Source organism: Bos grunniens, chromosome 3 (assembly GCF_055505025.1).
Source record: "Bos grunniens cultivar Pamir isolate PY7600 chromosome 3, Bosgru_T2T1.0, whole genome shotgun sequence".
Classification (NCBI taxonomy): domain Eukaryota; kingdom Metazoa; phylum Chordata; class Mammalia; order Artiodactyla; family Bovidae; genus Bos; species Bos grunniens.
The window spans coordinates 41,287,885-41,305,481 of NC_141167.1; the positions used below are offsets into that span (position 1 = coordinate 41,287,885).

At 41.1% G+C, this 17,597-nt stretch overlaps 1 protein-coding gene across 6 annotated transcripts in view; it reads left to right on the plus strand.

Moving 5' to 3' along the window:
* Nucleotides 1-17,597, plus strand: part of AK4 (adenylate kinase 4) — a 96,675-nt gene that overhangs the window by 49,428 nt on the left and 29,650 nt on the right. For all 6 annotated transcript variants that reach the window (XM_086390399.1, XM_086390394.1, XM_086390395.1 and 3 more), the window contains one exon: nucleotides 11,540-11,659. In XM_086390399.1, coding sequence (XP_086246525.1) covers nucleotides 11,540-11,659 — 120 coding nt within the window. The remainder of the gene's footprint in view (nucleotides 1-11,539; nucleotides 11,660-17,597) is intronic.

Genomic DNA, 17,597 nt, shown 5'->3' on the forward strand with positions numbered 1-17,597 from the left:
CAAAAGAGACACTGATGTATAGAACAGTCTTATGGACTCTGTGGGAGAGGGAGAGGGTGGGAAGATTTGGGAGAATGGCATTGAAACATGTATAATATCATGTATGAAACGAGTCGCCAGTCCAGGTTCGATGCACGATACTGGATGCTTGGGGCTGGTGCACTGGGACGACCCAGAGGGATGGTATGGAGAGGGAGGAGGGAGGAGGGTTCGGGATGGGGAACACATGTATACCTGTGGCAGATTCATTTTGATATTTGGCAAAACTAATACAATATTGTAAAGTTTAAAAATAAAATAAAATTTAAAAAAAAGAATTCGATTTAGGAAGTTTTGTCAAAAAAATCAATTAAAAGGGTTTAGAACATTTGGTCAGATTTAGTGTTGATGGGTGTATCATTTAGCTTGTTGATATGTCACAATGGTGTATATACCTCAAGGTCTAGTGAAAGTCAATTCCGCCATCTTGGACCTGCTGCTGCTGCTGCTAAGTCACTTTAGTCATGTCCGACTCTGTGCGACCCCATAGATGGCAGCCCACTAGGCTCCTCTGTCCCTGGGATTCTCCAGGCAAGAATACTGGAGTGGGTTGCCATTTCCTTCTCCAATGCATGAAAGTGAAAAGTGAAAGTGAAGTCGCTTAGTTGTGCCTGACTCTTAGCGACCCCATGGACTACAGCCTACTAGGCTCCTCAGTCCATGGGATTTTCCAGGCAAGAGTACTGGAGTGGGGTGCCATTGCCTTCTCCGATCTTGGACCTAGTTGGCTCTAACCAATTTTCCCATGGCTGTGTCATTCCTAACAAAATCCATTTATGTAACATTTATCTAACTGTAATCCAATTTTTAAAAAATCCTGATCATTCGTCTCTTTTTAGTATTTTTTTATACCTTTTTTTTTTTAACTGAAAACACACTTCCTACTTTCCTTTAGCAACCACGAACTAACTTTTATATTAGCATTTTATAGATTGGTGAGCATAAATACTAGTGATAATTTCTAAAACCCTTGCTTTCTTAAAACATTTTAGGATGGCACCAAACATTATTCATTTATAGTCCCCAACTCTTTAGTTTTTCTGTAAAAAGAAATCAGTTAGTAGTAAATGTTTCAAAATCTTATTTTATTTGGAAGTGACCTAACTATTCAATAGACTTCCAACACTTAGTTTAGCACAACCCTTAGAAATTCAAGTTACCCCAATCTTGAGAGACTATTTTAAACAGATATTCCTAAAGCATAATTATTATTAATAGAGCTTATCTAAAAGCTAATATCTCATTTACATTTTTTTAGAAGTTTCTTCACTCGGTAATTTCCTTGTTGACAAACTTGTAACAGGTAAGATAATATTTAACTTATATTAAACTTAGGTACAATGAAAACATTCTACTTAATGTTAATTATTCTAAGACATGTATGTATTAGATAGATCAACAAACAAACATTAATATCAGGTATTTAATACTGAATATTTACCAGTTCACATGAACCTGGAATTTATTGTTTAATTTATAATTATTTTATTTGTAAGTGCTTACCTTTCTTTAAGCCAATTAAAAAGAGCTCATTTACAAATTAATCTCAAAAATATTATCCAGAGACAAAGACATACTGAGACATATTTAGACAGACACAACACAAGATCTAGCTTCATTTTCTAATTTTAGTCATGAATTAGATATTACAATATAAAATGTAGTAGTTTATAAAAAACAGTTGGAATAAATAAAATTTTTAAAGCCTTTTTCCCATTTTTCCTCAGTCTCAGGAGTTAGAGATGGTCTAGATAAGTGTTCTTGAGAGCCCTGGTCCCAAGGCACAGGGAAAGAAAATCAAGTTCTAACAAAATGGTGGCAGGCCTAAACCAAATGGTGGCCAGACAAAGCAAAATGGCTGTCAAAAATCACAACACAGAACACAGAGTTAAAACACACATATAAACCTGGCAGTCCTCATCAGACACTCCCTTAAATATAAGAATACAGTCTCTCAGAAAACCTCCTATAGACATAGAACTTCAAATCCAAGTACTAACAGAGTAAAGGAAAATATCTCAGGTCTTCAAAGATTTCAAAGGGAGGAAAGGAAGCCAGGTTGAAAGAAGGGGGAGGAGGCGAGAGAGGGGGGCAAAAGGAGTGGTCTTACAGATGTCTCCTGCCACCTGCAGATACCCAGGTATTATGGGACTTTACCCTGAGCCTCTAGAGAAGGGAAGAGTGAAACTCAGTCCTACCAGAAACCAGACAGAACAGAACCAGAATTAGAGTTCTCTGCCAAGAGGAGGTGATCAGTCTCCAATCCTCAGCTCAGGCTGAGGCCCTTTGACCAGATTCCTGTGTACAGGACCAGGAAACTAGAAAAAAAGGGAAGGATAGGAAGGGTTAAGGAGAGGAAAGAGAGAGGGAAAGGGAGAGAGTTCAATAAAGTCTCTTGTTCCTTACCAGTTGGGGTACTCTGGTCAATTGTCTGCGTCAGGAGGAGACCAGGGACAACAGGGTCCCGGTTGCGGCCGCTGAGTCTGGTCCATTGGCAGAAAAGCTGGCCCGTGAGTACCCCGAGTGGTCAGGATGTCAGTCGCAGTGAAGATGAGTCCCACCAGAGTCGCCATTTGTCACAGGAAGGGGGACCCCTTCCAGGGCCCAAAACTGGGCTCTTATCTAACACTCAGAAATGAATTGTCCAAGGAGACACATGTGCTGACAAAGCAAGAGATTTTATTGGGAAGGGCACCTGGGTGGAGAGCAGAAGGGTAAGGGAACCCAGGAGAACAGCTCTGTCACAGGGCTTGCAGTCTCGGGTTTTATGGTGATGGGATTGGTTTCTGGGTTGTCTATAGCCAATCATTCTGACTCAGAGTCCTTCCTGGTGGTGCACACCTTGTTCAGCCAAATGGACACCAGAGAGAAGGATTCTGGGAGGTGGTTGGACAGGTGGTGTCTCCTTTTGACCTTTTCTGAACTCTTCCGGTTGGTGGTGGCTTATTAGTTCCGTGTTCTTTACCAGGACCTCCTGCAGTAAAACAACTTATGCATATAGTTACTATGGTGCCTAGCCAGGGTGGGCAATTTCAATCAGTGTGCTTCCCTTAACAGTGTTATGGTCAATCTCATAAACACATAATTGGGTGTCCCTTTTTTTTTTTTTTTGGTTGTTGTGACACTTAAAAAATGCAAAGCTATTGACCTTCATTCATAAAAGTTTATTTTTAAAACCTTCCTGGTGGTTTATGGTTTATTATTTTGGTGAACATGTGTGTGCATGTGTATGTACAAAGGATGCAAAAACTGTAAGAGAGCATATGTGTATCTACAGCTTTTCTTTGAAATACTGCTTGAGAAATTGGCTCAGGTCTATGTTTTAGCCAAACATGCTGCATTAGCGTTTAATGATACTGCTTTCTCTTCCAAGCGAACTGACAAGGGCAGATGAAGGTCCTGTTTTCTGGAATGGGCCTGTATTCTGACCAGTGTTTTATTTCAGATTGCTGTTGTAGGGAGGTCTTCATTCAGATGCAAATTCGTTGTTAAGGCTTTTCCTGGTTTTTCACAGGGCCGGGGAGGGGGATTGAGAAACTCAGAGGAAGTTTGATTTTGTAACAGATTAGAGGGCATGTTGTCTGTCCTGTTCCAGAGAAGAGCCAAGGATGCCAAAAATACTTGGGAAGGGATGCTGCCCTTAGAGCTTTCTCTTCATTAGTAAATTGGATTAAGATGGTTCTGGAAGTCTTCCACAGAGTTATTTTGAACTTGAATTGCAGAGTCGATGATGGGTAAGCTCAAGGTACTCTCTCAAGGGCCAGAATGTCATCTAATGTTGTTTCTGCAGGCCTGTCTGTGCTGGATTATTATCACAGCCTCCTTTGCTTTCATCACGCCAACCCCATCCAAATTTCATAGCCGTGGGCACGTGACTTGTGTCACGTGACAAAAGGCCCTGCACTTAGTGCAATGCTCTGCTGTTACCATCTTGTAATTTTTAATTTTTGAACCAGGAGGCTCCATATTTTCATTTTGTCCTGGGCCCTTGGTAATTGCTTTCAGCTATGAGAATGCCATTTTTGAAGCTACCTGTTTCCTTTAATCCTTCAAAGCCTATGCTCCTTTTCTGGCCTGTCTAGTGCTCTCTGTGTCATGATGTGCTTATTTTCAGATGTTACTAATTGAAGTTCCTCCAGGTATGCCAAGCAGCTCCATGCCTCTGCAACATTGGCTCCTAGTATTTCCTTCTCATTTTCCCTCGTGTACGTGGCTCTTCTCTATTCACAGTTTGAAATGCTGAGGAAATGAGACTGAGCTGTGAAACCCTATGTGGTCATCTCACCTAGTTAGTACTGATCTCACTTTGTCGCATATCTCCCTTGAAAAAGTTGATACCTGGCAAGGTTGGACATTGGAGTAATGGTTCTGTAATAACTGTAAGGCAGATCAGATTGATTCTTGCCTGGGGAAGAGACTCTATAATCTTCAATGTATTCATTCATTCATGCAACAAATTTTAATGGAGTATCTATGCATGCCAGACCATATTGTAAGCACTCAGGATATGGCAGTGAGCAAAGTATTATTATTTTTTCCAGTGAGCTAATTATATTCTAATCTGGAGGGGCAGAAAGTGAATTCACCGATACATCAGTATATAATATGTAAAGCCTGTAGTTTTGGAAAAGAATGCACAGTAGGATAAGAGAGTAGAGGGGGATTGGGACTTGGATGTTTGTACTTGTGCTGTTTGGATAGGGTGGGAAACCTATCTGAGGTGATACTCAATCAGAGACCTGAATGCTGAGAGGACTTGACCTTTTGAAATTCTGGTGGGAAGAGTCTTCCTGACAGAGGGAAGAACAAATGCAGAGGTCCTGCAGTGGACACATGCTTGTGATCTTCAGGAAAGTGCACGGAGACTCTTGTGTCTGGACTAGGATGGGTAGTGAGGAGAGAAGTGGGAGATGGGGTCAGAGAGCTTGGAGACCAAGGGGAGGACTTGGCTTATACTCTCAATGACATGGGAAGTCATAGGAGGGGCATAATGGGCTTTAAAGGGGTCACTCTGTATTTATGCACAGGAGTCACATCACATGCTGCTGAGAAGTCAAGCAAGCAAAGAATTGAGAATTGGCTGCTTAGGTAGTCTAATTATTCTTTAGATCGACACATATGTGCAAGAATCCAAAAGCACTCTTGTTTTGTAGCCAGTCAAGGATTGGTATGGGTAAAGGACTTGCTTTGACCTCAGCTATGGGATCCTTTATCAGTTCTCTCCTCTTCACTATATAAAGATTTCTTAGGCTTTGGAGTTTGTCTCACTGCTTCCTTCCCCTTTTCTCCACTTTCTGATAAGCCACGAGCTCTTGTTAACTACCAGGGCAGTCCAGGGCCTTCAGTGTGTGTTTCACAGTGGCACAGACTGTTCTGCAGGACCGCAGCTTGTTCCAGTTTGTTCAGCAGTTAGTGTTGTGCTGTTATGTTTTGATCAGCTGTCCTGGATGTGAGAGACACGTGGAAGTATAATGCTAAGATTTCGTGTTCAGCTAGGTGTAGAGAATGGGAGAGGAACTTCCTTGGCAGTCCAGCGACTGACCCCACACTCCCAATGCAGGGAGCCCAGGTTCAAGCCCTGGTCAGGGAACTGCTGCTGCTGCTAAGTCGCATCAGTCGTGTCTGACTCTGTGTGACCCCATAGATGGCAGCCCACCAGGCTCCCCCGTCCCTAGGATTCTCCAGGCAAAAACACTGTATTGGGTTGCCATTTCCTTCTCCAATGCATTAAAGTGAAAAGTGAAAGTGAAGGGGCTCAGTCATGTCCAACTCTTCGCGACTCCATGGACTGCAGCCCACCAGGCTCCTCCATCCATGGGATTTTCCAGGCAAGAGTACTGGAGTGGGCTGCCATTTCCTTCTCTGAGTCAGGGAATTAGATCCCATTATTTGACAAAGCCAAATAAATAAGTATTAAAAAAACCCAACAACAACAAGCGAAATCAAGAAAATCAAGACAATTGGTGCTTAATCTTAGATGATATCTGAGGAGAGTACAGTAGAGTCCCCCTGTCTGTGGGGAATGCCTTCCAGGATCCCCAGTTGATGCCTGAAACCAAAGTACTGAACACTATATATACTATGTTTTTTCCCTATACATACATACATACATACCTAGGATAAAGTAATTTAATGGTAATTAATAAATTAGGCACAGTAGGAGATTAATAGCAATAACTAATAATAAGATATCAAACCAATAAATCCTAAAGGAAATCAGTCTTGAATATTCGTTGGAAGGACTGATGCTGAAACTGAAGCTACAATACTTTGGCCACCTCATGTGAAGAACTGACTTGTTAGAAAAGACCCTGATGTTGGCAAAGATTGAAGGCAAGAAGAGAAGGGGACGACAATTAGATGATTGGATGGCATCAGCGACTCGATGGACATGAGTTTGAGCAAGCTCTGGGAATTGGTGATGGACAGGGAGGCCTGGTGTGCTGCAGTCCATGGGGTTGTAAAGAGTCAGACACGACTGAGCAGCTGAACTGAACTGAATAAGATAGAACAGTTGTAACAACATACTCTAGTAAAAGTTAGGTGAACGTGGCCTCTCAGATTTAGTGCTTTTTGCATCTTAACTATGCCCTTATGCACTGTGTTCATTACTCCTGAAGTTTGAGGTGCAGCAGCAAAACCGGGGTGTGAACTTCCTTTTTCTTCTTTACAACTTCATCGATAGATTTGCTCTTACCATATGTCTTAGCAGCCTCAGCATACAGTATTTTTCTTTCCTCCTTAAGTTGAACTTTTACCTTTTTACTTAAAAGAAGCACTGTTTATGGTTTCTCTTTGGCACATCTGAATGGCCAGCACCACTGTTCCTGCACTTTGGGCTATTATTATGTAAGATAAGGTCACTGCACATCAGTATGTACCAAGATAGCTACTACGTGACTAACAGGTGGAATACTGTAGATGAAGGGATGATTTGCATCCCAGGCAGGATGGAGCAGAGTGGCAAGAGATGTCATCGTGCTGCTCAGAACGGTGCCCGATTTAAAACTTATCAGTTGCTTATTTCTGGACTTTTCCATTTAATATTTTTCAGACCGTGATTGACTTCGGATAATTGAATCCAAGGAATCTGTTACTGATGAGGCAGGAAGCATCCAAGACAAGAACAGAGTGGGAGGGTAATGTGATTTTGGACAGGATAAGTTTGAGGTGTCAGCGGAGGTACATTTTGAGCCATTTAGGAGATAATCAGAGGTCTTAGAGCTATCATTTTGGACCCTGTTCTTCATTAAATTACTGAATTCACATGTACCACAGTACCATAAGTCTTCCATCTGTAGGGACCTGAAACATGAATTAAGCCCAATCCAGTTTTCAAAATCCCTCTATAATGTCCCTGCTCTGAGTCTCCATTCAAATATTTCCTCAGGCGACTTTTCCTGTCCATTTGCAATTCCCACTAGTACTAATTCTAAGCCCTGGGGGATTAAGTAAGATAATGCCTTTTCCATCTGTCCAGAATCAGATTATGGGTCAGTTGTTATCATGTCCTTCTCTGGGTCTTCTCTTTTCCCTACAAGACAGTTCCTCCTCATTAACCGTTTCCTCATGTTCATATCTTGGTCTCTCACCTTGGAAGATGTATATTTGTTGTTCGCGTGTACCTTTAAGTTTGGTGGACGAGACTGAGAACAGGGCTCTGAGGTTAGCCTGACCATCACAGAGTAAGTGTCTCAGTTGCTCTGAGCATTCTGTCTGACAGTGATTTTTCAGATGTACACGTGTTTCTTACAGATATTACCCAAGAAAACTGAAAGCATATATTCACATAGAAACTTGTACCTGAATGTATATTGCAGCATTACTCAAAATAGTCCCCAAGTGAAAACAACCCCAGTGCCTGATAACTGATGTATGTATAAACAACATGTGATGTGTCCACACAATAGAATCATAATATTCAGCTTTGAAAATGAAGTACTGATATGGTACAACATGGATGAACCTTGAAAACATACTAAGTAAAGGAACCAGACACAAAAAAACTACATCGTGTGCACTTCCGTTTATGTGAAATGTGCAGTACAGGCAAACTATAAAGAGCAAAAGTAGATTAGTAGTTTCCAGTACCTAGAGGGAGGAGGGGATGGGAGTGTGACCGCTAGTAGGTATGGGGTTTCTTCCTTGGATAATAGAAATGTTCTGAAATTAGGTAGTGGTGATGCTTGCACAACATGGAGAGGGTATTAGATCAGATCAGATCAGTCGCTCAGTCGAGTCCGACTCTTTGCGACCCCATGAATCGCAACACGCCAGGCCTCCCTGTCCATCACCAACTCCCAGAGTTCACTCAGACTCACGTCCATCGAGTCAGTGATGCCATCCAGCCATCTCATCCTCTGTCGTCCCCTTGTCCTCCTGCCCCCAATCCCTCCCAGCATCAGAGTCTTTTCCAATGAGTCAACTCTTTACATGAGGTGGCCAAAGTACTGGAGTTTCAGCTTTAGCATCATTCCTTCCAAAGAAATCCCAGGGCTGATCTCCTTCAGAATGGACTGGTTGGATCTCCTTGCAGTCCAAGGGACTCTCAAGAGTCTTCTCCAACACCACAGTTCAAAAGCATCAATTCTTCGGCGCTCAGCCTTCTTCACAGTCCAACTCTCACATCCACACATGACCACAGGAAAAACCATAGCCTTGACTAGATGGACCTTTGTTGGCAAAGTAATGTCTCTGCTTTTGAATATGCCATCTAGGTTGGTCATAACTTTCCTTCCAAGGAGTAAGCGTCTTTTAATTTCATGGATGCAGTCACCAGCTGTAGTGATTTTGGAGCCCAGAAACATAAAGTCTGACACTGTTTCCACTGTTTCCGCATCTATTTCCCATGAAGTGGTGGGACCGGATGCCATTATCTTCGTTTTCTGAATGTGGAGCTTTAAGTCAACTTTTTCACTCTCCTCTTTCACTTTCATCAAGAGGCTTTTGAGTTCTTCTTCACTTTCTGCCATAAGGGTGGTGTCATCTGCATATCTGAGGTTATTGATATTTCCCCCAGCAATCTTGATTCCAGCTTGTGCTTCTTCCAGTCCAGCGTTTCTCATGATGTACTCTGCATAGAAGTTAAATAAACAGGGTGACAAATATACAGCCTTGACGAACTCCTTTTCCTATTTGGAACCAGTCTGTTGTTCCATGTCCAGTTCTAACTGTTGCTTCCTGACCTGCATACAAATTTCTCAAGAGGCAGATCAGGTGGTCTGGTATTCCCATCTCTTTCAGAATTTTCCACAGTTTATTGTGATCCACACAGTCAAAGGCTTTGACGTAGTCATAAAGCAGAAATAGATGTTTTTCTGGAACTCTCTTGCTTTTTCCATGATCCAGCGGATGTTGGCAATTTGATCTCTGGTTCCTCTGCCTTTTCTAAAACAAGCTTGAACATCAGGAAGTTCATGGTTCACATATTGCTGAAGCCTGGCTTGGAGAATTTTGAGCATTACTTTACTAGCGTGTGAGGTGAGTGCAATTGTGCGGTAGTCTGAGCATTCTTTGGCATTGCCTTTCTTTGGGATTGGAATGAAAACCGACCTTTTCCAGTCCTGTGGCCACTGCTGAGTTCTCCAAATTTGCTGGCATATTGAGTGCAGCACTTTCACAGCATCATCTTTCAGGATTTGGAATAGCTCAACTGGAATTCCATCACCTCCACTAGCTTTGTTCGTAGTGATGCTTTCTAAGGCCCACTTGACTTCACATTCCAGGATGTCTGGCTGTAGGTCAGTGATCACACCATCGTGATTATCTGGGTCGTGAAGATCTTTTTTGTACAGTTCTTCTGTGTATTCTTGCCACCTCTTCTTAATATCTTCTGCTTCTGTTAGGTCCATACCATTTCTGTCCTTTATCAAGCTCATCTTTGCATGAAATGTTCCTTTGGTATCTCTGATTTTCTCGAAGAGATCCCTAGTCTTTCCCATTCTGTTGTTTTCCTCTATTTCTTTGCATTGATCGCTGAAGAAGGCTTTCTTATCTCTTCTTGCTAAAGCCACTCAATTGCACAGTTTTAAATGGTGAATGTTACGGTGTGTGACTTGTTATGTTATGGTATGTGACTTGTATCTCAATAAAGCTGTCATAAAAAAAAAAATACAAGTTTTACCTCCTATCTAAAGGTGAGGATCCTATGAAGAATCATTGAAATAATACAAATAAAATGTTTAAAGCACAGCACCTGCTAGTTTGTATTCCCAGTTAAAGATTCTTATTGTTGCTCTCAGGTAAAGTCATACTGCTTGAATATTGGTAAGCTGCAACTTTCAGTCGCTGCTACATTTGTAGAATATTACCTGTTAAGTAGTACGCAGTCAATAAATCCTTACTGAATGAATGTGTTTTGCTCACATTCATGTTTAGCCACTCATATGTTCTTTCTCTTGCAGTGCGTTTCTGAATCCCCATCACTGGGCCTAACAGTGGGCTCTCTGCCCCGTGGTAGTCATCCAGTGACAGGGAACTCTTCACAGCCCATGTTTCAGTGTGGAAGGTGAGGCTGGCAGTGTAGATTCAGACTGTGGAAGGAAGGTCTCTACCTTATTAAATTCAAGCAGAAGGTGGGGGCAATTGGTTTTTAACCTTTTTTCCCCCAGTAATATAATTCTGCCCTGTGTTTTTATAAGAACTGAATTGGCCTGTCAAGAATGTGTTTCTAATGGTTCATGATCAGATGGCTAGAGAGCTGAGGACTTCATCTGGATTAAAAAAAAATCAGTTTCTAGAAATTTAACAGATGTTCTTCTGAACCCAACTGACAATTTCCACGTATAACAAATTGTTATTTTAAATTATGATAGGAGCATTTTTTTCTTTGAAAAAAAAATTGAAATTCATGTCTTTTCACGAACTTGGCATTCCACTAAAAACACTTGAGTTGCTTCTACAACTGCGTCAGCAAGGTGCCATCTGCTTAACTGAGGCTCATGAAGGAAACCCATTGTTGTTTGTATCATCCAGCCCTTTTTCTAGAAGAGTAGTGGACAATTTTCCCTTTGGTGTCTGAGGAATGGTTGAGTCTCTCAGCTTCCTTTAGTTTTCCCTGTACTGTGAATTGTGAAGTTGATCCTTTTTCCTTGTTACCGGAAACTGGTGGGGGGCTTAGGTCCAGAGTGCGGCTCACTGCTAGCAAGAGGCTGGACTTCTCTCCTCTCCTGGTCTTTACTATGTGCCGCTCTCCCTCTAGACTCCGGCTTTATTTCCTACTCTGATTTTCCCTTTGCCCTAATTTATATCTCCTTTCATTTTTATTTCTGTCTGTGTGTATCTTCAAGAGATGCTCTTCTAATTCTTTGGCAGACAACTGAGAGACAGGGTCACCATTATTGAAGCCAATTTTAAAAATATGACTCTTTAAAAACCTTTCCCCCCAGGACATCAGGCAGGAATGGAAGAAAAAGCAAAACTGTCAGGAGAGAGTTGGTAAGCATTCCCCACCCCACCCAGAAGCTTTTTTGAGTGTCTCTTTTTCCTGTCTTTTTAATAGAAGTTGGTGATATGGCAAAGCAATACATAGAGAAAGGCCTTTTGGTTCCCGATCATGTGATCACACGCCTCATGCTGTTGGAGTTGGAGAACAGGCGCGGCGAGCACTGGCTACTTGACGGTGAGTTGAACCTGGGGGTCCACTGGGCTCCTTATTCTGCTAGTAGTGGGTCATGGTCTCCTTGAACACTTCCATAATTTCTTACAGATTGCAAAGTGCCTTTTTTCCCCAGTCATTTCTTTAGACATATTCCAATTTGGCAACATAATTAAAACACCCATGTGGGTGAAGCCTTTTAATTCCTTTGTCTGCAGACTACCATCCCTAAAGCCATCAACTTGAAGCAAACCTTAATTGAATTCCCAGTATTGTTCCAGTTTTGATGGTACTTTTTGTTTCCATGACTAAGTCATCATAAGTATGACTCATCTTAAATCAGAGGTTCTTTCATTCAAAATAAGCCACGTAAGTTAAAAGCATTTGTTATCATTTTTTACCTGTCAGATCTAAAAAAGAGAAAATCTGAAAATCTTTTTTTATTGAAGGTGTAAGAAATAAGTATTCTTGAGAATAAAATGGGTAACCTTTGGAGGGCAATTTAGTAGTCTTTAGCAATTCCCTGCTTCATTTCTTGCATAAAAATATATATTCAAGGATGTTTATTTTCAGCAATCTTGGCAAAACACTAGTTGTTGTTCAGTCCCTCCACTCTTTGTAACCGCATGGACTGCAGCACGCCAGGCTTCCTGGTCCTTCACTATCTCCCGGAGTTTGCTCAAACTCATGTCCATTGAGTTGGTGATGCCATCCAACCATCTCGTCCTCCGTCATCCCCTTCTCCTCCTGCCTTCCATCTTTCCCAACATCAGGGTCTTTTCTAATGAGTCAGCTGTTCGATCAGGTGGCCAAAAGTATTGGAGCTTCAGCTTCAGCATCAGTCCTTCCAATGAATATAAAGGGTTGATTTCCTTCAAGATTAAGTGGTTTGATCTTGCTGTCCAAGGGACTCAAGAGTCTTCTCCAGCACAGCACAGTTCAAAAGCATCAATTCTACGGTGCCCAGCCTTTTTTATGGTCCAACTGTCACATCCATACATGACTATTGGAAAAGCAATTGCTTTGACCTTTGTTACAAGACACTGGTAACAACCTAAGTATTTATCTTGTGCTCAGTCCCTCAGTCAGAGCACGTCCAGCTCTGCAGCCCCATGGACTGTAGCCCACCAGGCTCCTTTGTCCATGGGATTTCTCAGGCAAGAATACTGGAGTAGGTTGCCATTTCCTTTTCCATGGATCTTTCTGACCCAGGGATTGAACCCAAGTCTCTTGTATCTCCTGTATTGGCCGACGGATTCTTTACCACTAGTGCCACCTGGGAAGCCAAGTATCTTAGCCTAGGGTTGCTTTAAATTTTGATATGCCTATTAACCAAATATCTATATCTATGTATTGATATAGATAGTGCTCTAAGATAAACTGCCACGTGAAGAAAACTAGTTGCAATATAGTATATATCATATACTATTATCTCTGTAAAAATGGAGGGATATAAATTACTGTATGTACTTATACACACATATATAAGCTGTCTTAGGAAGGATATAAAAAACTGATAACATGGTTGGCTCTGGATAAGGATTAGGGTTGGGAGAGAGATTTATGTTTCATTGTATATACCCTTTGCAATTGTTTGATTTTTAATATCTAAGTAATACATAGGCCTAATTTTTCAAAAAACAGGCAAATATCATATGAGATCACTTACATATGGACTCTTAAAAAAATCAACCTTATTTATAAAACAGAAATAGATCCACAGACATAGAAAATAAACTTATGGTTACCTAAGGGGCTAACAGTTGAGAGGAGATAAAGTAGGAGTTTAAGATTAACATATACACATTATTATATATAAAATGGGCTTCCCAGGTGGCTCAGTGGTAAAGAATCTGCCTGCCAATGCAGGAAATGCAGGAGACATGGGTTTGATCCCTGGATCAGGAAGCTCCTCTGAAGTAGGAAGGAAATGGCAACCCACTCTAATATTCTTGCCTGGAAAATTCCATGGACAGAGGAGCCTGGTGGGTTATAATCCATGGGGTCACAAAGACTTGGATGTGACTGACCATGTATATTAATATATATAAAATAGGTAAACAACATAGATGTACTGTGTAGCATTGGGAACTATATTCAATATCTTATACCTATGATGGAAAAGTGGAGAAGGCAATGGCACCCCACTCCAGTACTCTTGCCTGGAAAATCTCATGGACGGGGGTGCCTGGTAGGCTGCAGTCCATGGGGTCGTGAAGAGTCAGACATGACTGAGTGACTTCACTTTCACTTTTCACTTTCATGCATTGGAAAAGGAAATGGCAATCCAATCCAGTGTTCTTGCCTGGAGAATCCCAGGGACAGCGGAGCCTGATGGGCTGCTGTCTATGGGGTCGCACAGAGTTGAATATGACTGAAGCGACTTAGCAGCAGCATAATGGAAAAGTGTGAAAAATAATATATATATATATTCAATTATGTATATATATGGAGAAGGCAATGGCAACCCACTCCAGTACTCTTGCCTGGAAAACCCCATGGACAGAGAAGCCTGGTAGGCTGCAGTCCATGGGGTCACTAAGAGTCGGACACGACTGAGCGACTTCACTTTCCCTTCTCACTTTCATGCATTGGAGAAGGAAATGGCAACCTACTCCAGTGTTTTTGCCTGGAGAATCCCAGGGATGAGGGAGCCTGGTGGGCTGTCGTCTATGGGGTCACACAGAGTCGGACAAGACTGAAGTGACTTAGCAGCATGTATATAAATAACTGATTCACTTTAGTGTATACTTGAAACAGCATTGTAGATTAGCTTCAATTTTATAACAATGGTTTGAAAAAAGAACAGCTCTGTGGTTCCTATGATATGTTACCTAGGAAAATGCATGCAGATGCTCATACATGAACTACTACAGTTTTGTACTTCAGGAAGCTGGAATTAAGAATCATCTACTTTAAGTAGATGATTCTTTAAGCCCAGTATAAATCTTTTGATTTATTAATTGAAAAAAAAAATAGACTATAGATTCCTTGGCAGTGAAAATAGAAACTTGATGAATATATTGCTTTCTAGAAATGAAAGGATAGTGAGATTTATGTATAAGAAACTTCTTTCCATTGCAGAGTAGTTTTCCTTTAGTTCACTCAGTGTATTCTTTCCTGTCTTACTTTGGAGAACCAAAGCCTCAGCAAGTTGTGATAATGTGAATTTCAATGTTTGTTAGCTGCAGAGAAGCCAGAGTGAATTGTCCTACGTTTTAACTATCAGATTGCCTATTTCTCCTAAAGTCTGGAGCTGTGAATCTCCAAAATGACTAATATGTTGTAGAGTAGTTATTCTGTATCAGTGTTTCTCAAAGTGTATAGTGTTAGTAATGGCTTGATGGGAAAACACTGTAGTTTACAAAATGTAAGTTTAAATATTAAAGATTGCTTGAATTTATTGAGTACTCACTGTGTGCCAAGTAGTGATCTGAGCTTTAGATATTTATCTCATTCAGTCCCTACAGTGACCATATGAAGGTAGAGATTGTTATTTCCATTTAATAGATGAAAAAATGGAGGCACAGTAGGGTTCACTTACCTATTCAAAGTTAGTAAATCCAGAGGTAACCAACTTCTTAGGACTTTAATGAACTTTTACTATGATAGTGTGATTTAACTCTTCATAGAAAGCGATATCATGAGGCATTTTCTGAATTTATTTAACCCTAGAATCTCCTACCCTATTGAGAACCTGTGTGTTTGGTTCTATGGCCCATTCTTTGTGAACTCTACTGTTCAACATCTATTCTTCAGTGTGGAGGTGTTCTGAAAAGTTGACTATAGCGTAGATCATATCTTTCTAGAATGCCTTCCATTAAAAATATTGGGAACTGTATTCTCGTGGGGCTACAGGGAACCAACAGACTGAACTGAAAACTTCTGTCAAGAGAGAGGCTATAATGGTCTGTGGAAAGTATATGTTTGTTTATTAGTAATGAATAAAGCTCCTATTGTGAGTCAGGAACTATTAGGTGCTGTTGATAAAATGACAAGACACTTTCTCTATTAAGGGACTTATATCACAGTAGGGGAGTCAGATGTGTAAAAAATTATGACCGTGTAATGAAATCAGTACCCATGTGGGTACACTGAGGACCCAAAGGAGAAAATTATCTCTTCTCATGGTAGAAAGTGGGATTGGCAACTTTATGGTAAAAGAGATGACTGGAGTGAGGTCCTGTAGGTTGATGAATGGGGTTGGAAGGAGGATTTTTTCATCAAAGGGGTAATGTGAACTGGGTAAGAGAGGAACGACTTAGCCTAGTGTTTTCCTGTGCCTGCAGACAGAGGCATAGGAAATCCTGGGGTGATGGACTTTGATTCTATACAGAGATGGTGGAACTGGAAATTGTTGGTGATATGGACCACTGAAAACTTGTGCATGTGTTCTCAGTCGCTTCAGTCGTGTCTGACTCTTTGTGACCCTATGGACTGTAGCCCACCAGGCTTCTCTGTTCATGGGATTCTCCAGGCATGAATACGGGAGTGGGTTGCCATGCCCTCCTCCAGGGGATCTTCCCAATCCAGGCATTTAACTCACTTGTCTTGCATCTCCTGCATTGGCAGATGGGTTCTTTACCATTAGTGCCACCTGGGAACCTCACTGAAGACTTAAAAAGGGGAATAGCTTGATCAAATCTGTTGGTGTTTCAGAAAGACTATTCTGTTAGCAGGAGAGCGATTAGATGCTGGGGTAGGGGAGGAGGTGGTGACCTGAAGCTGGGGAAGAGATTGTTAGCACAATTGGACCAAGAGGTGTTGAAGGCCTGAATTTAAGCATCAACAGTGACATGGCCAGGAGGCATCATTCCTGAAAGATTGCCTTGATGAGGGAAAAAAAATTGACAGGAGTGTTGACTGATGATAGGCACTATAGACCTGGGGTTCTCTATGATTGCCTTCCCAGCTTTTGGAGTTTCTTGGCTATCAGTACCTTACCTATGCTTCTCCAGTTATGTTAATTTCTCCAGACTCTAAATATTTAACTCACAAAAATTAGCCCCCCACTCCTTCTTTCTTATGCTGGTATTTTCCATGACTGATAACTTGAACTTTGCCACCACTTAACAGTAATTTACATTTCTCTAGTTTAAATTCTTTAATTGTAAGTTTTCTCACCTTATAAAATGAGCTCGTATAGTTTTAAGTAAACTTAACTGTTAAAAAAAGGATCAAGTGTCTTAAACTCCTTTGGGAAGGTGGTTAGTGTAATCACCACTAATCCCAGTAGTACCAGTGCTTTCAAATCCCAGCTCTGCCATTTACCGGCAGAGGGTAAATGTCAGTGACCTTGGGCACAGTACCTTATTAGCTCTCTGAATTTTACTCCTCATGGAAAACAGAGATTACAGAAAGGATGAAGTAAGTGAATATACATAAAGGGCTTAGCAGAATTCGTGTGGTTATAGAAAGTATTATATGAGATTTTGTGATTTGTTGTACATGAGGTGTAGGTCGGGAATTTTTTTGTTTTTTTGGTGATTATGTGAAGCATTAAGTTCAAAAATAGTTTAAAACATCTTTAGCTACACGAAGTTAAAAAGTCAGTTTCAGTTGTGAAATGTTTTATGTATCTTTTCACTGCTTTGCTTTTGCCATAACTTTTCCTCTTAGTGAATGAATAAGTGAAATTCTTTTATATCATAGGCCTGTTTTTAGTAAAGTACGTCAGTCTCCTCACTGATTTAGTTTATAGCTTTCTCCTTGAAAACCCATCTGGTCACGGTTTTGGTTGTGATTTTCCTTTAAAGCTCTGGAAGAAATCCTTTTGGCAAAGTGGGGACCGTCAGGAATGCTAAGTTCTATGTTCAGCTTGCAACCCGTTATGTTCCAGGGCATGTGCTCTGCGGAGGACGTGCCGGTTGAGTGTGCTAAAGGTGATTGAATGTGGAAAGGTCAGGAGAAGAATTTTGGATGACAGATGACTCATCATCTTGGTCCATATGGCTGTGGAGAG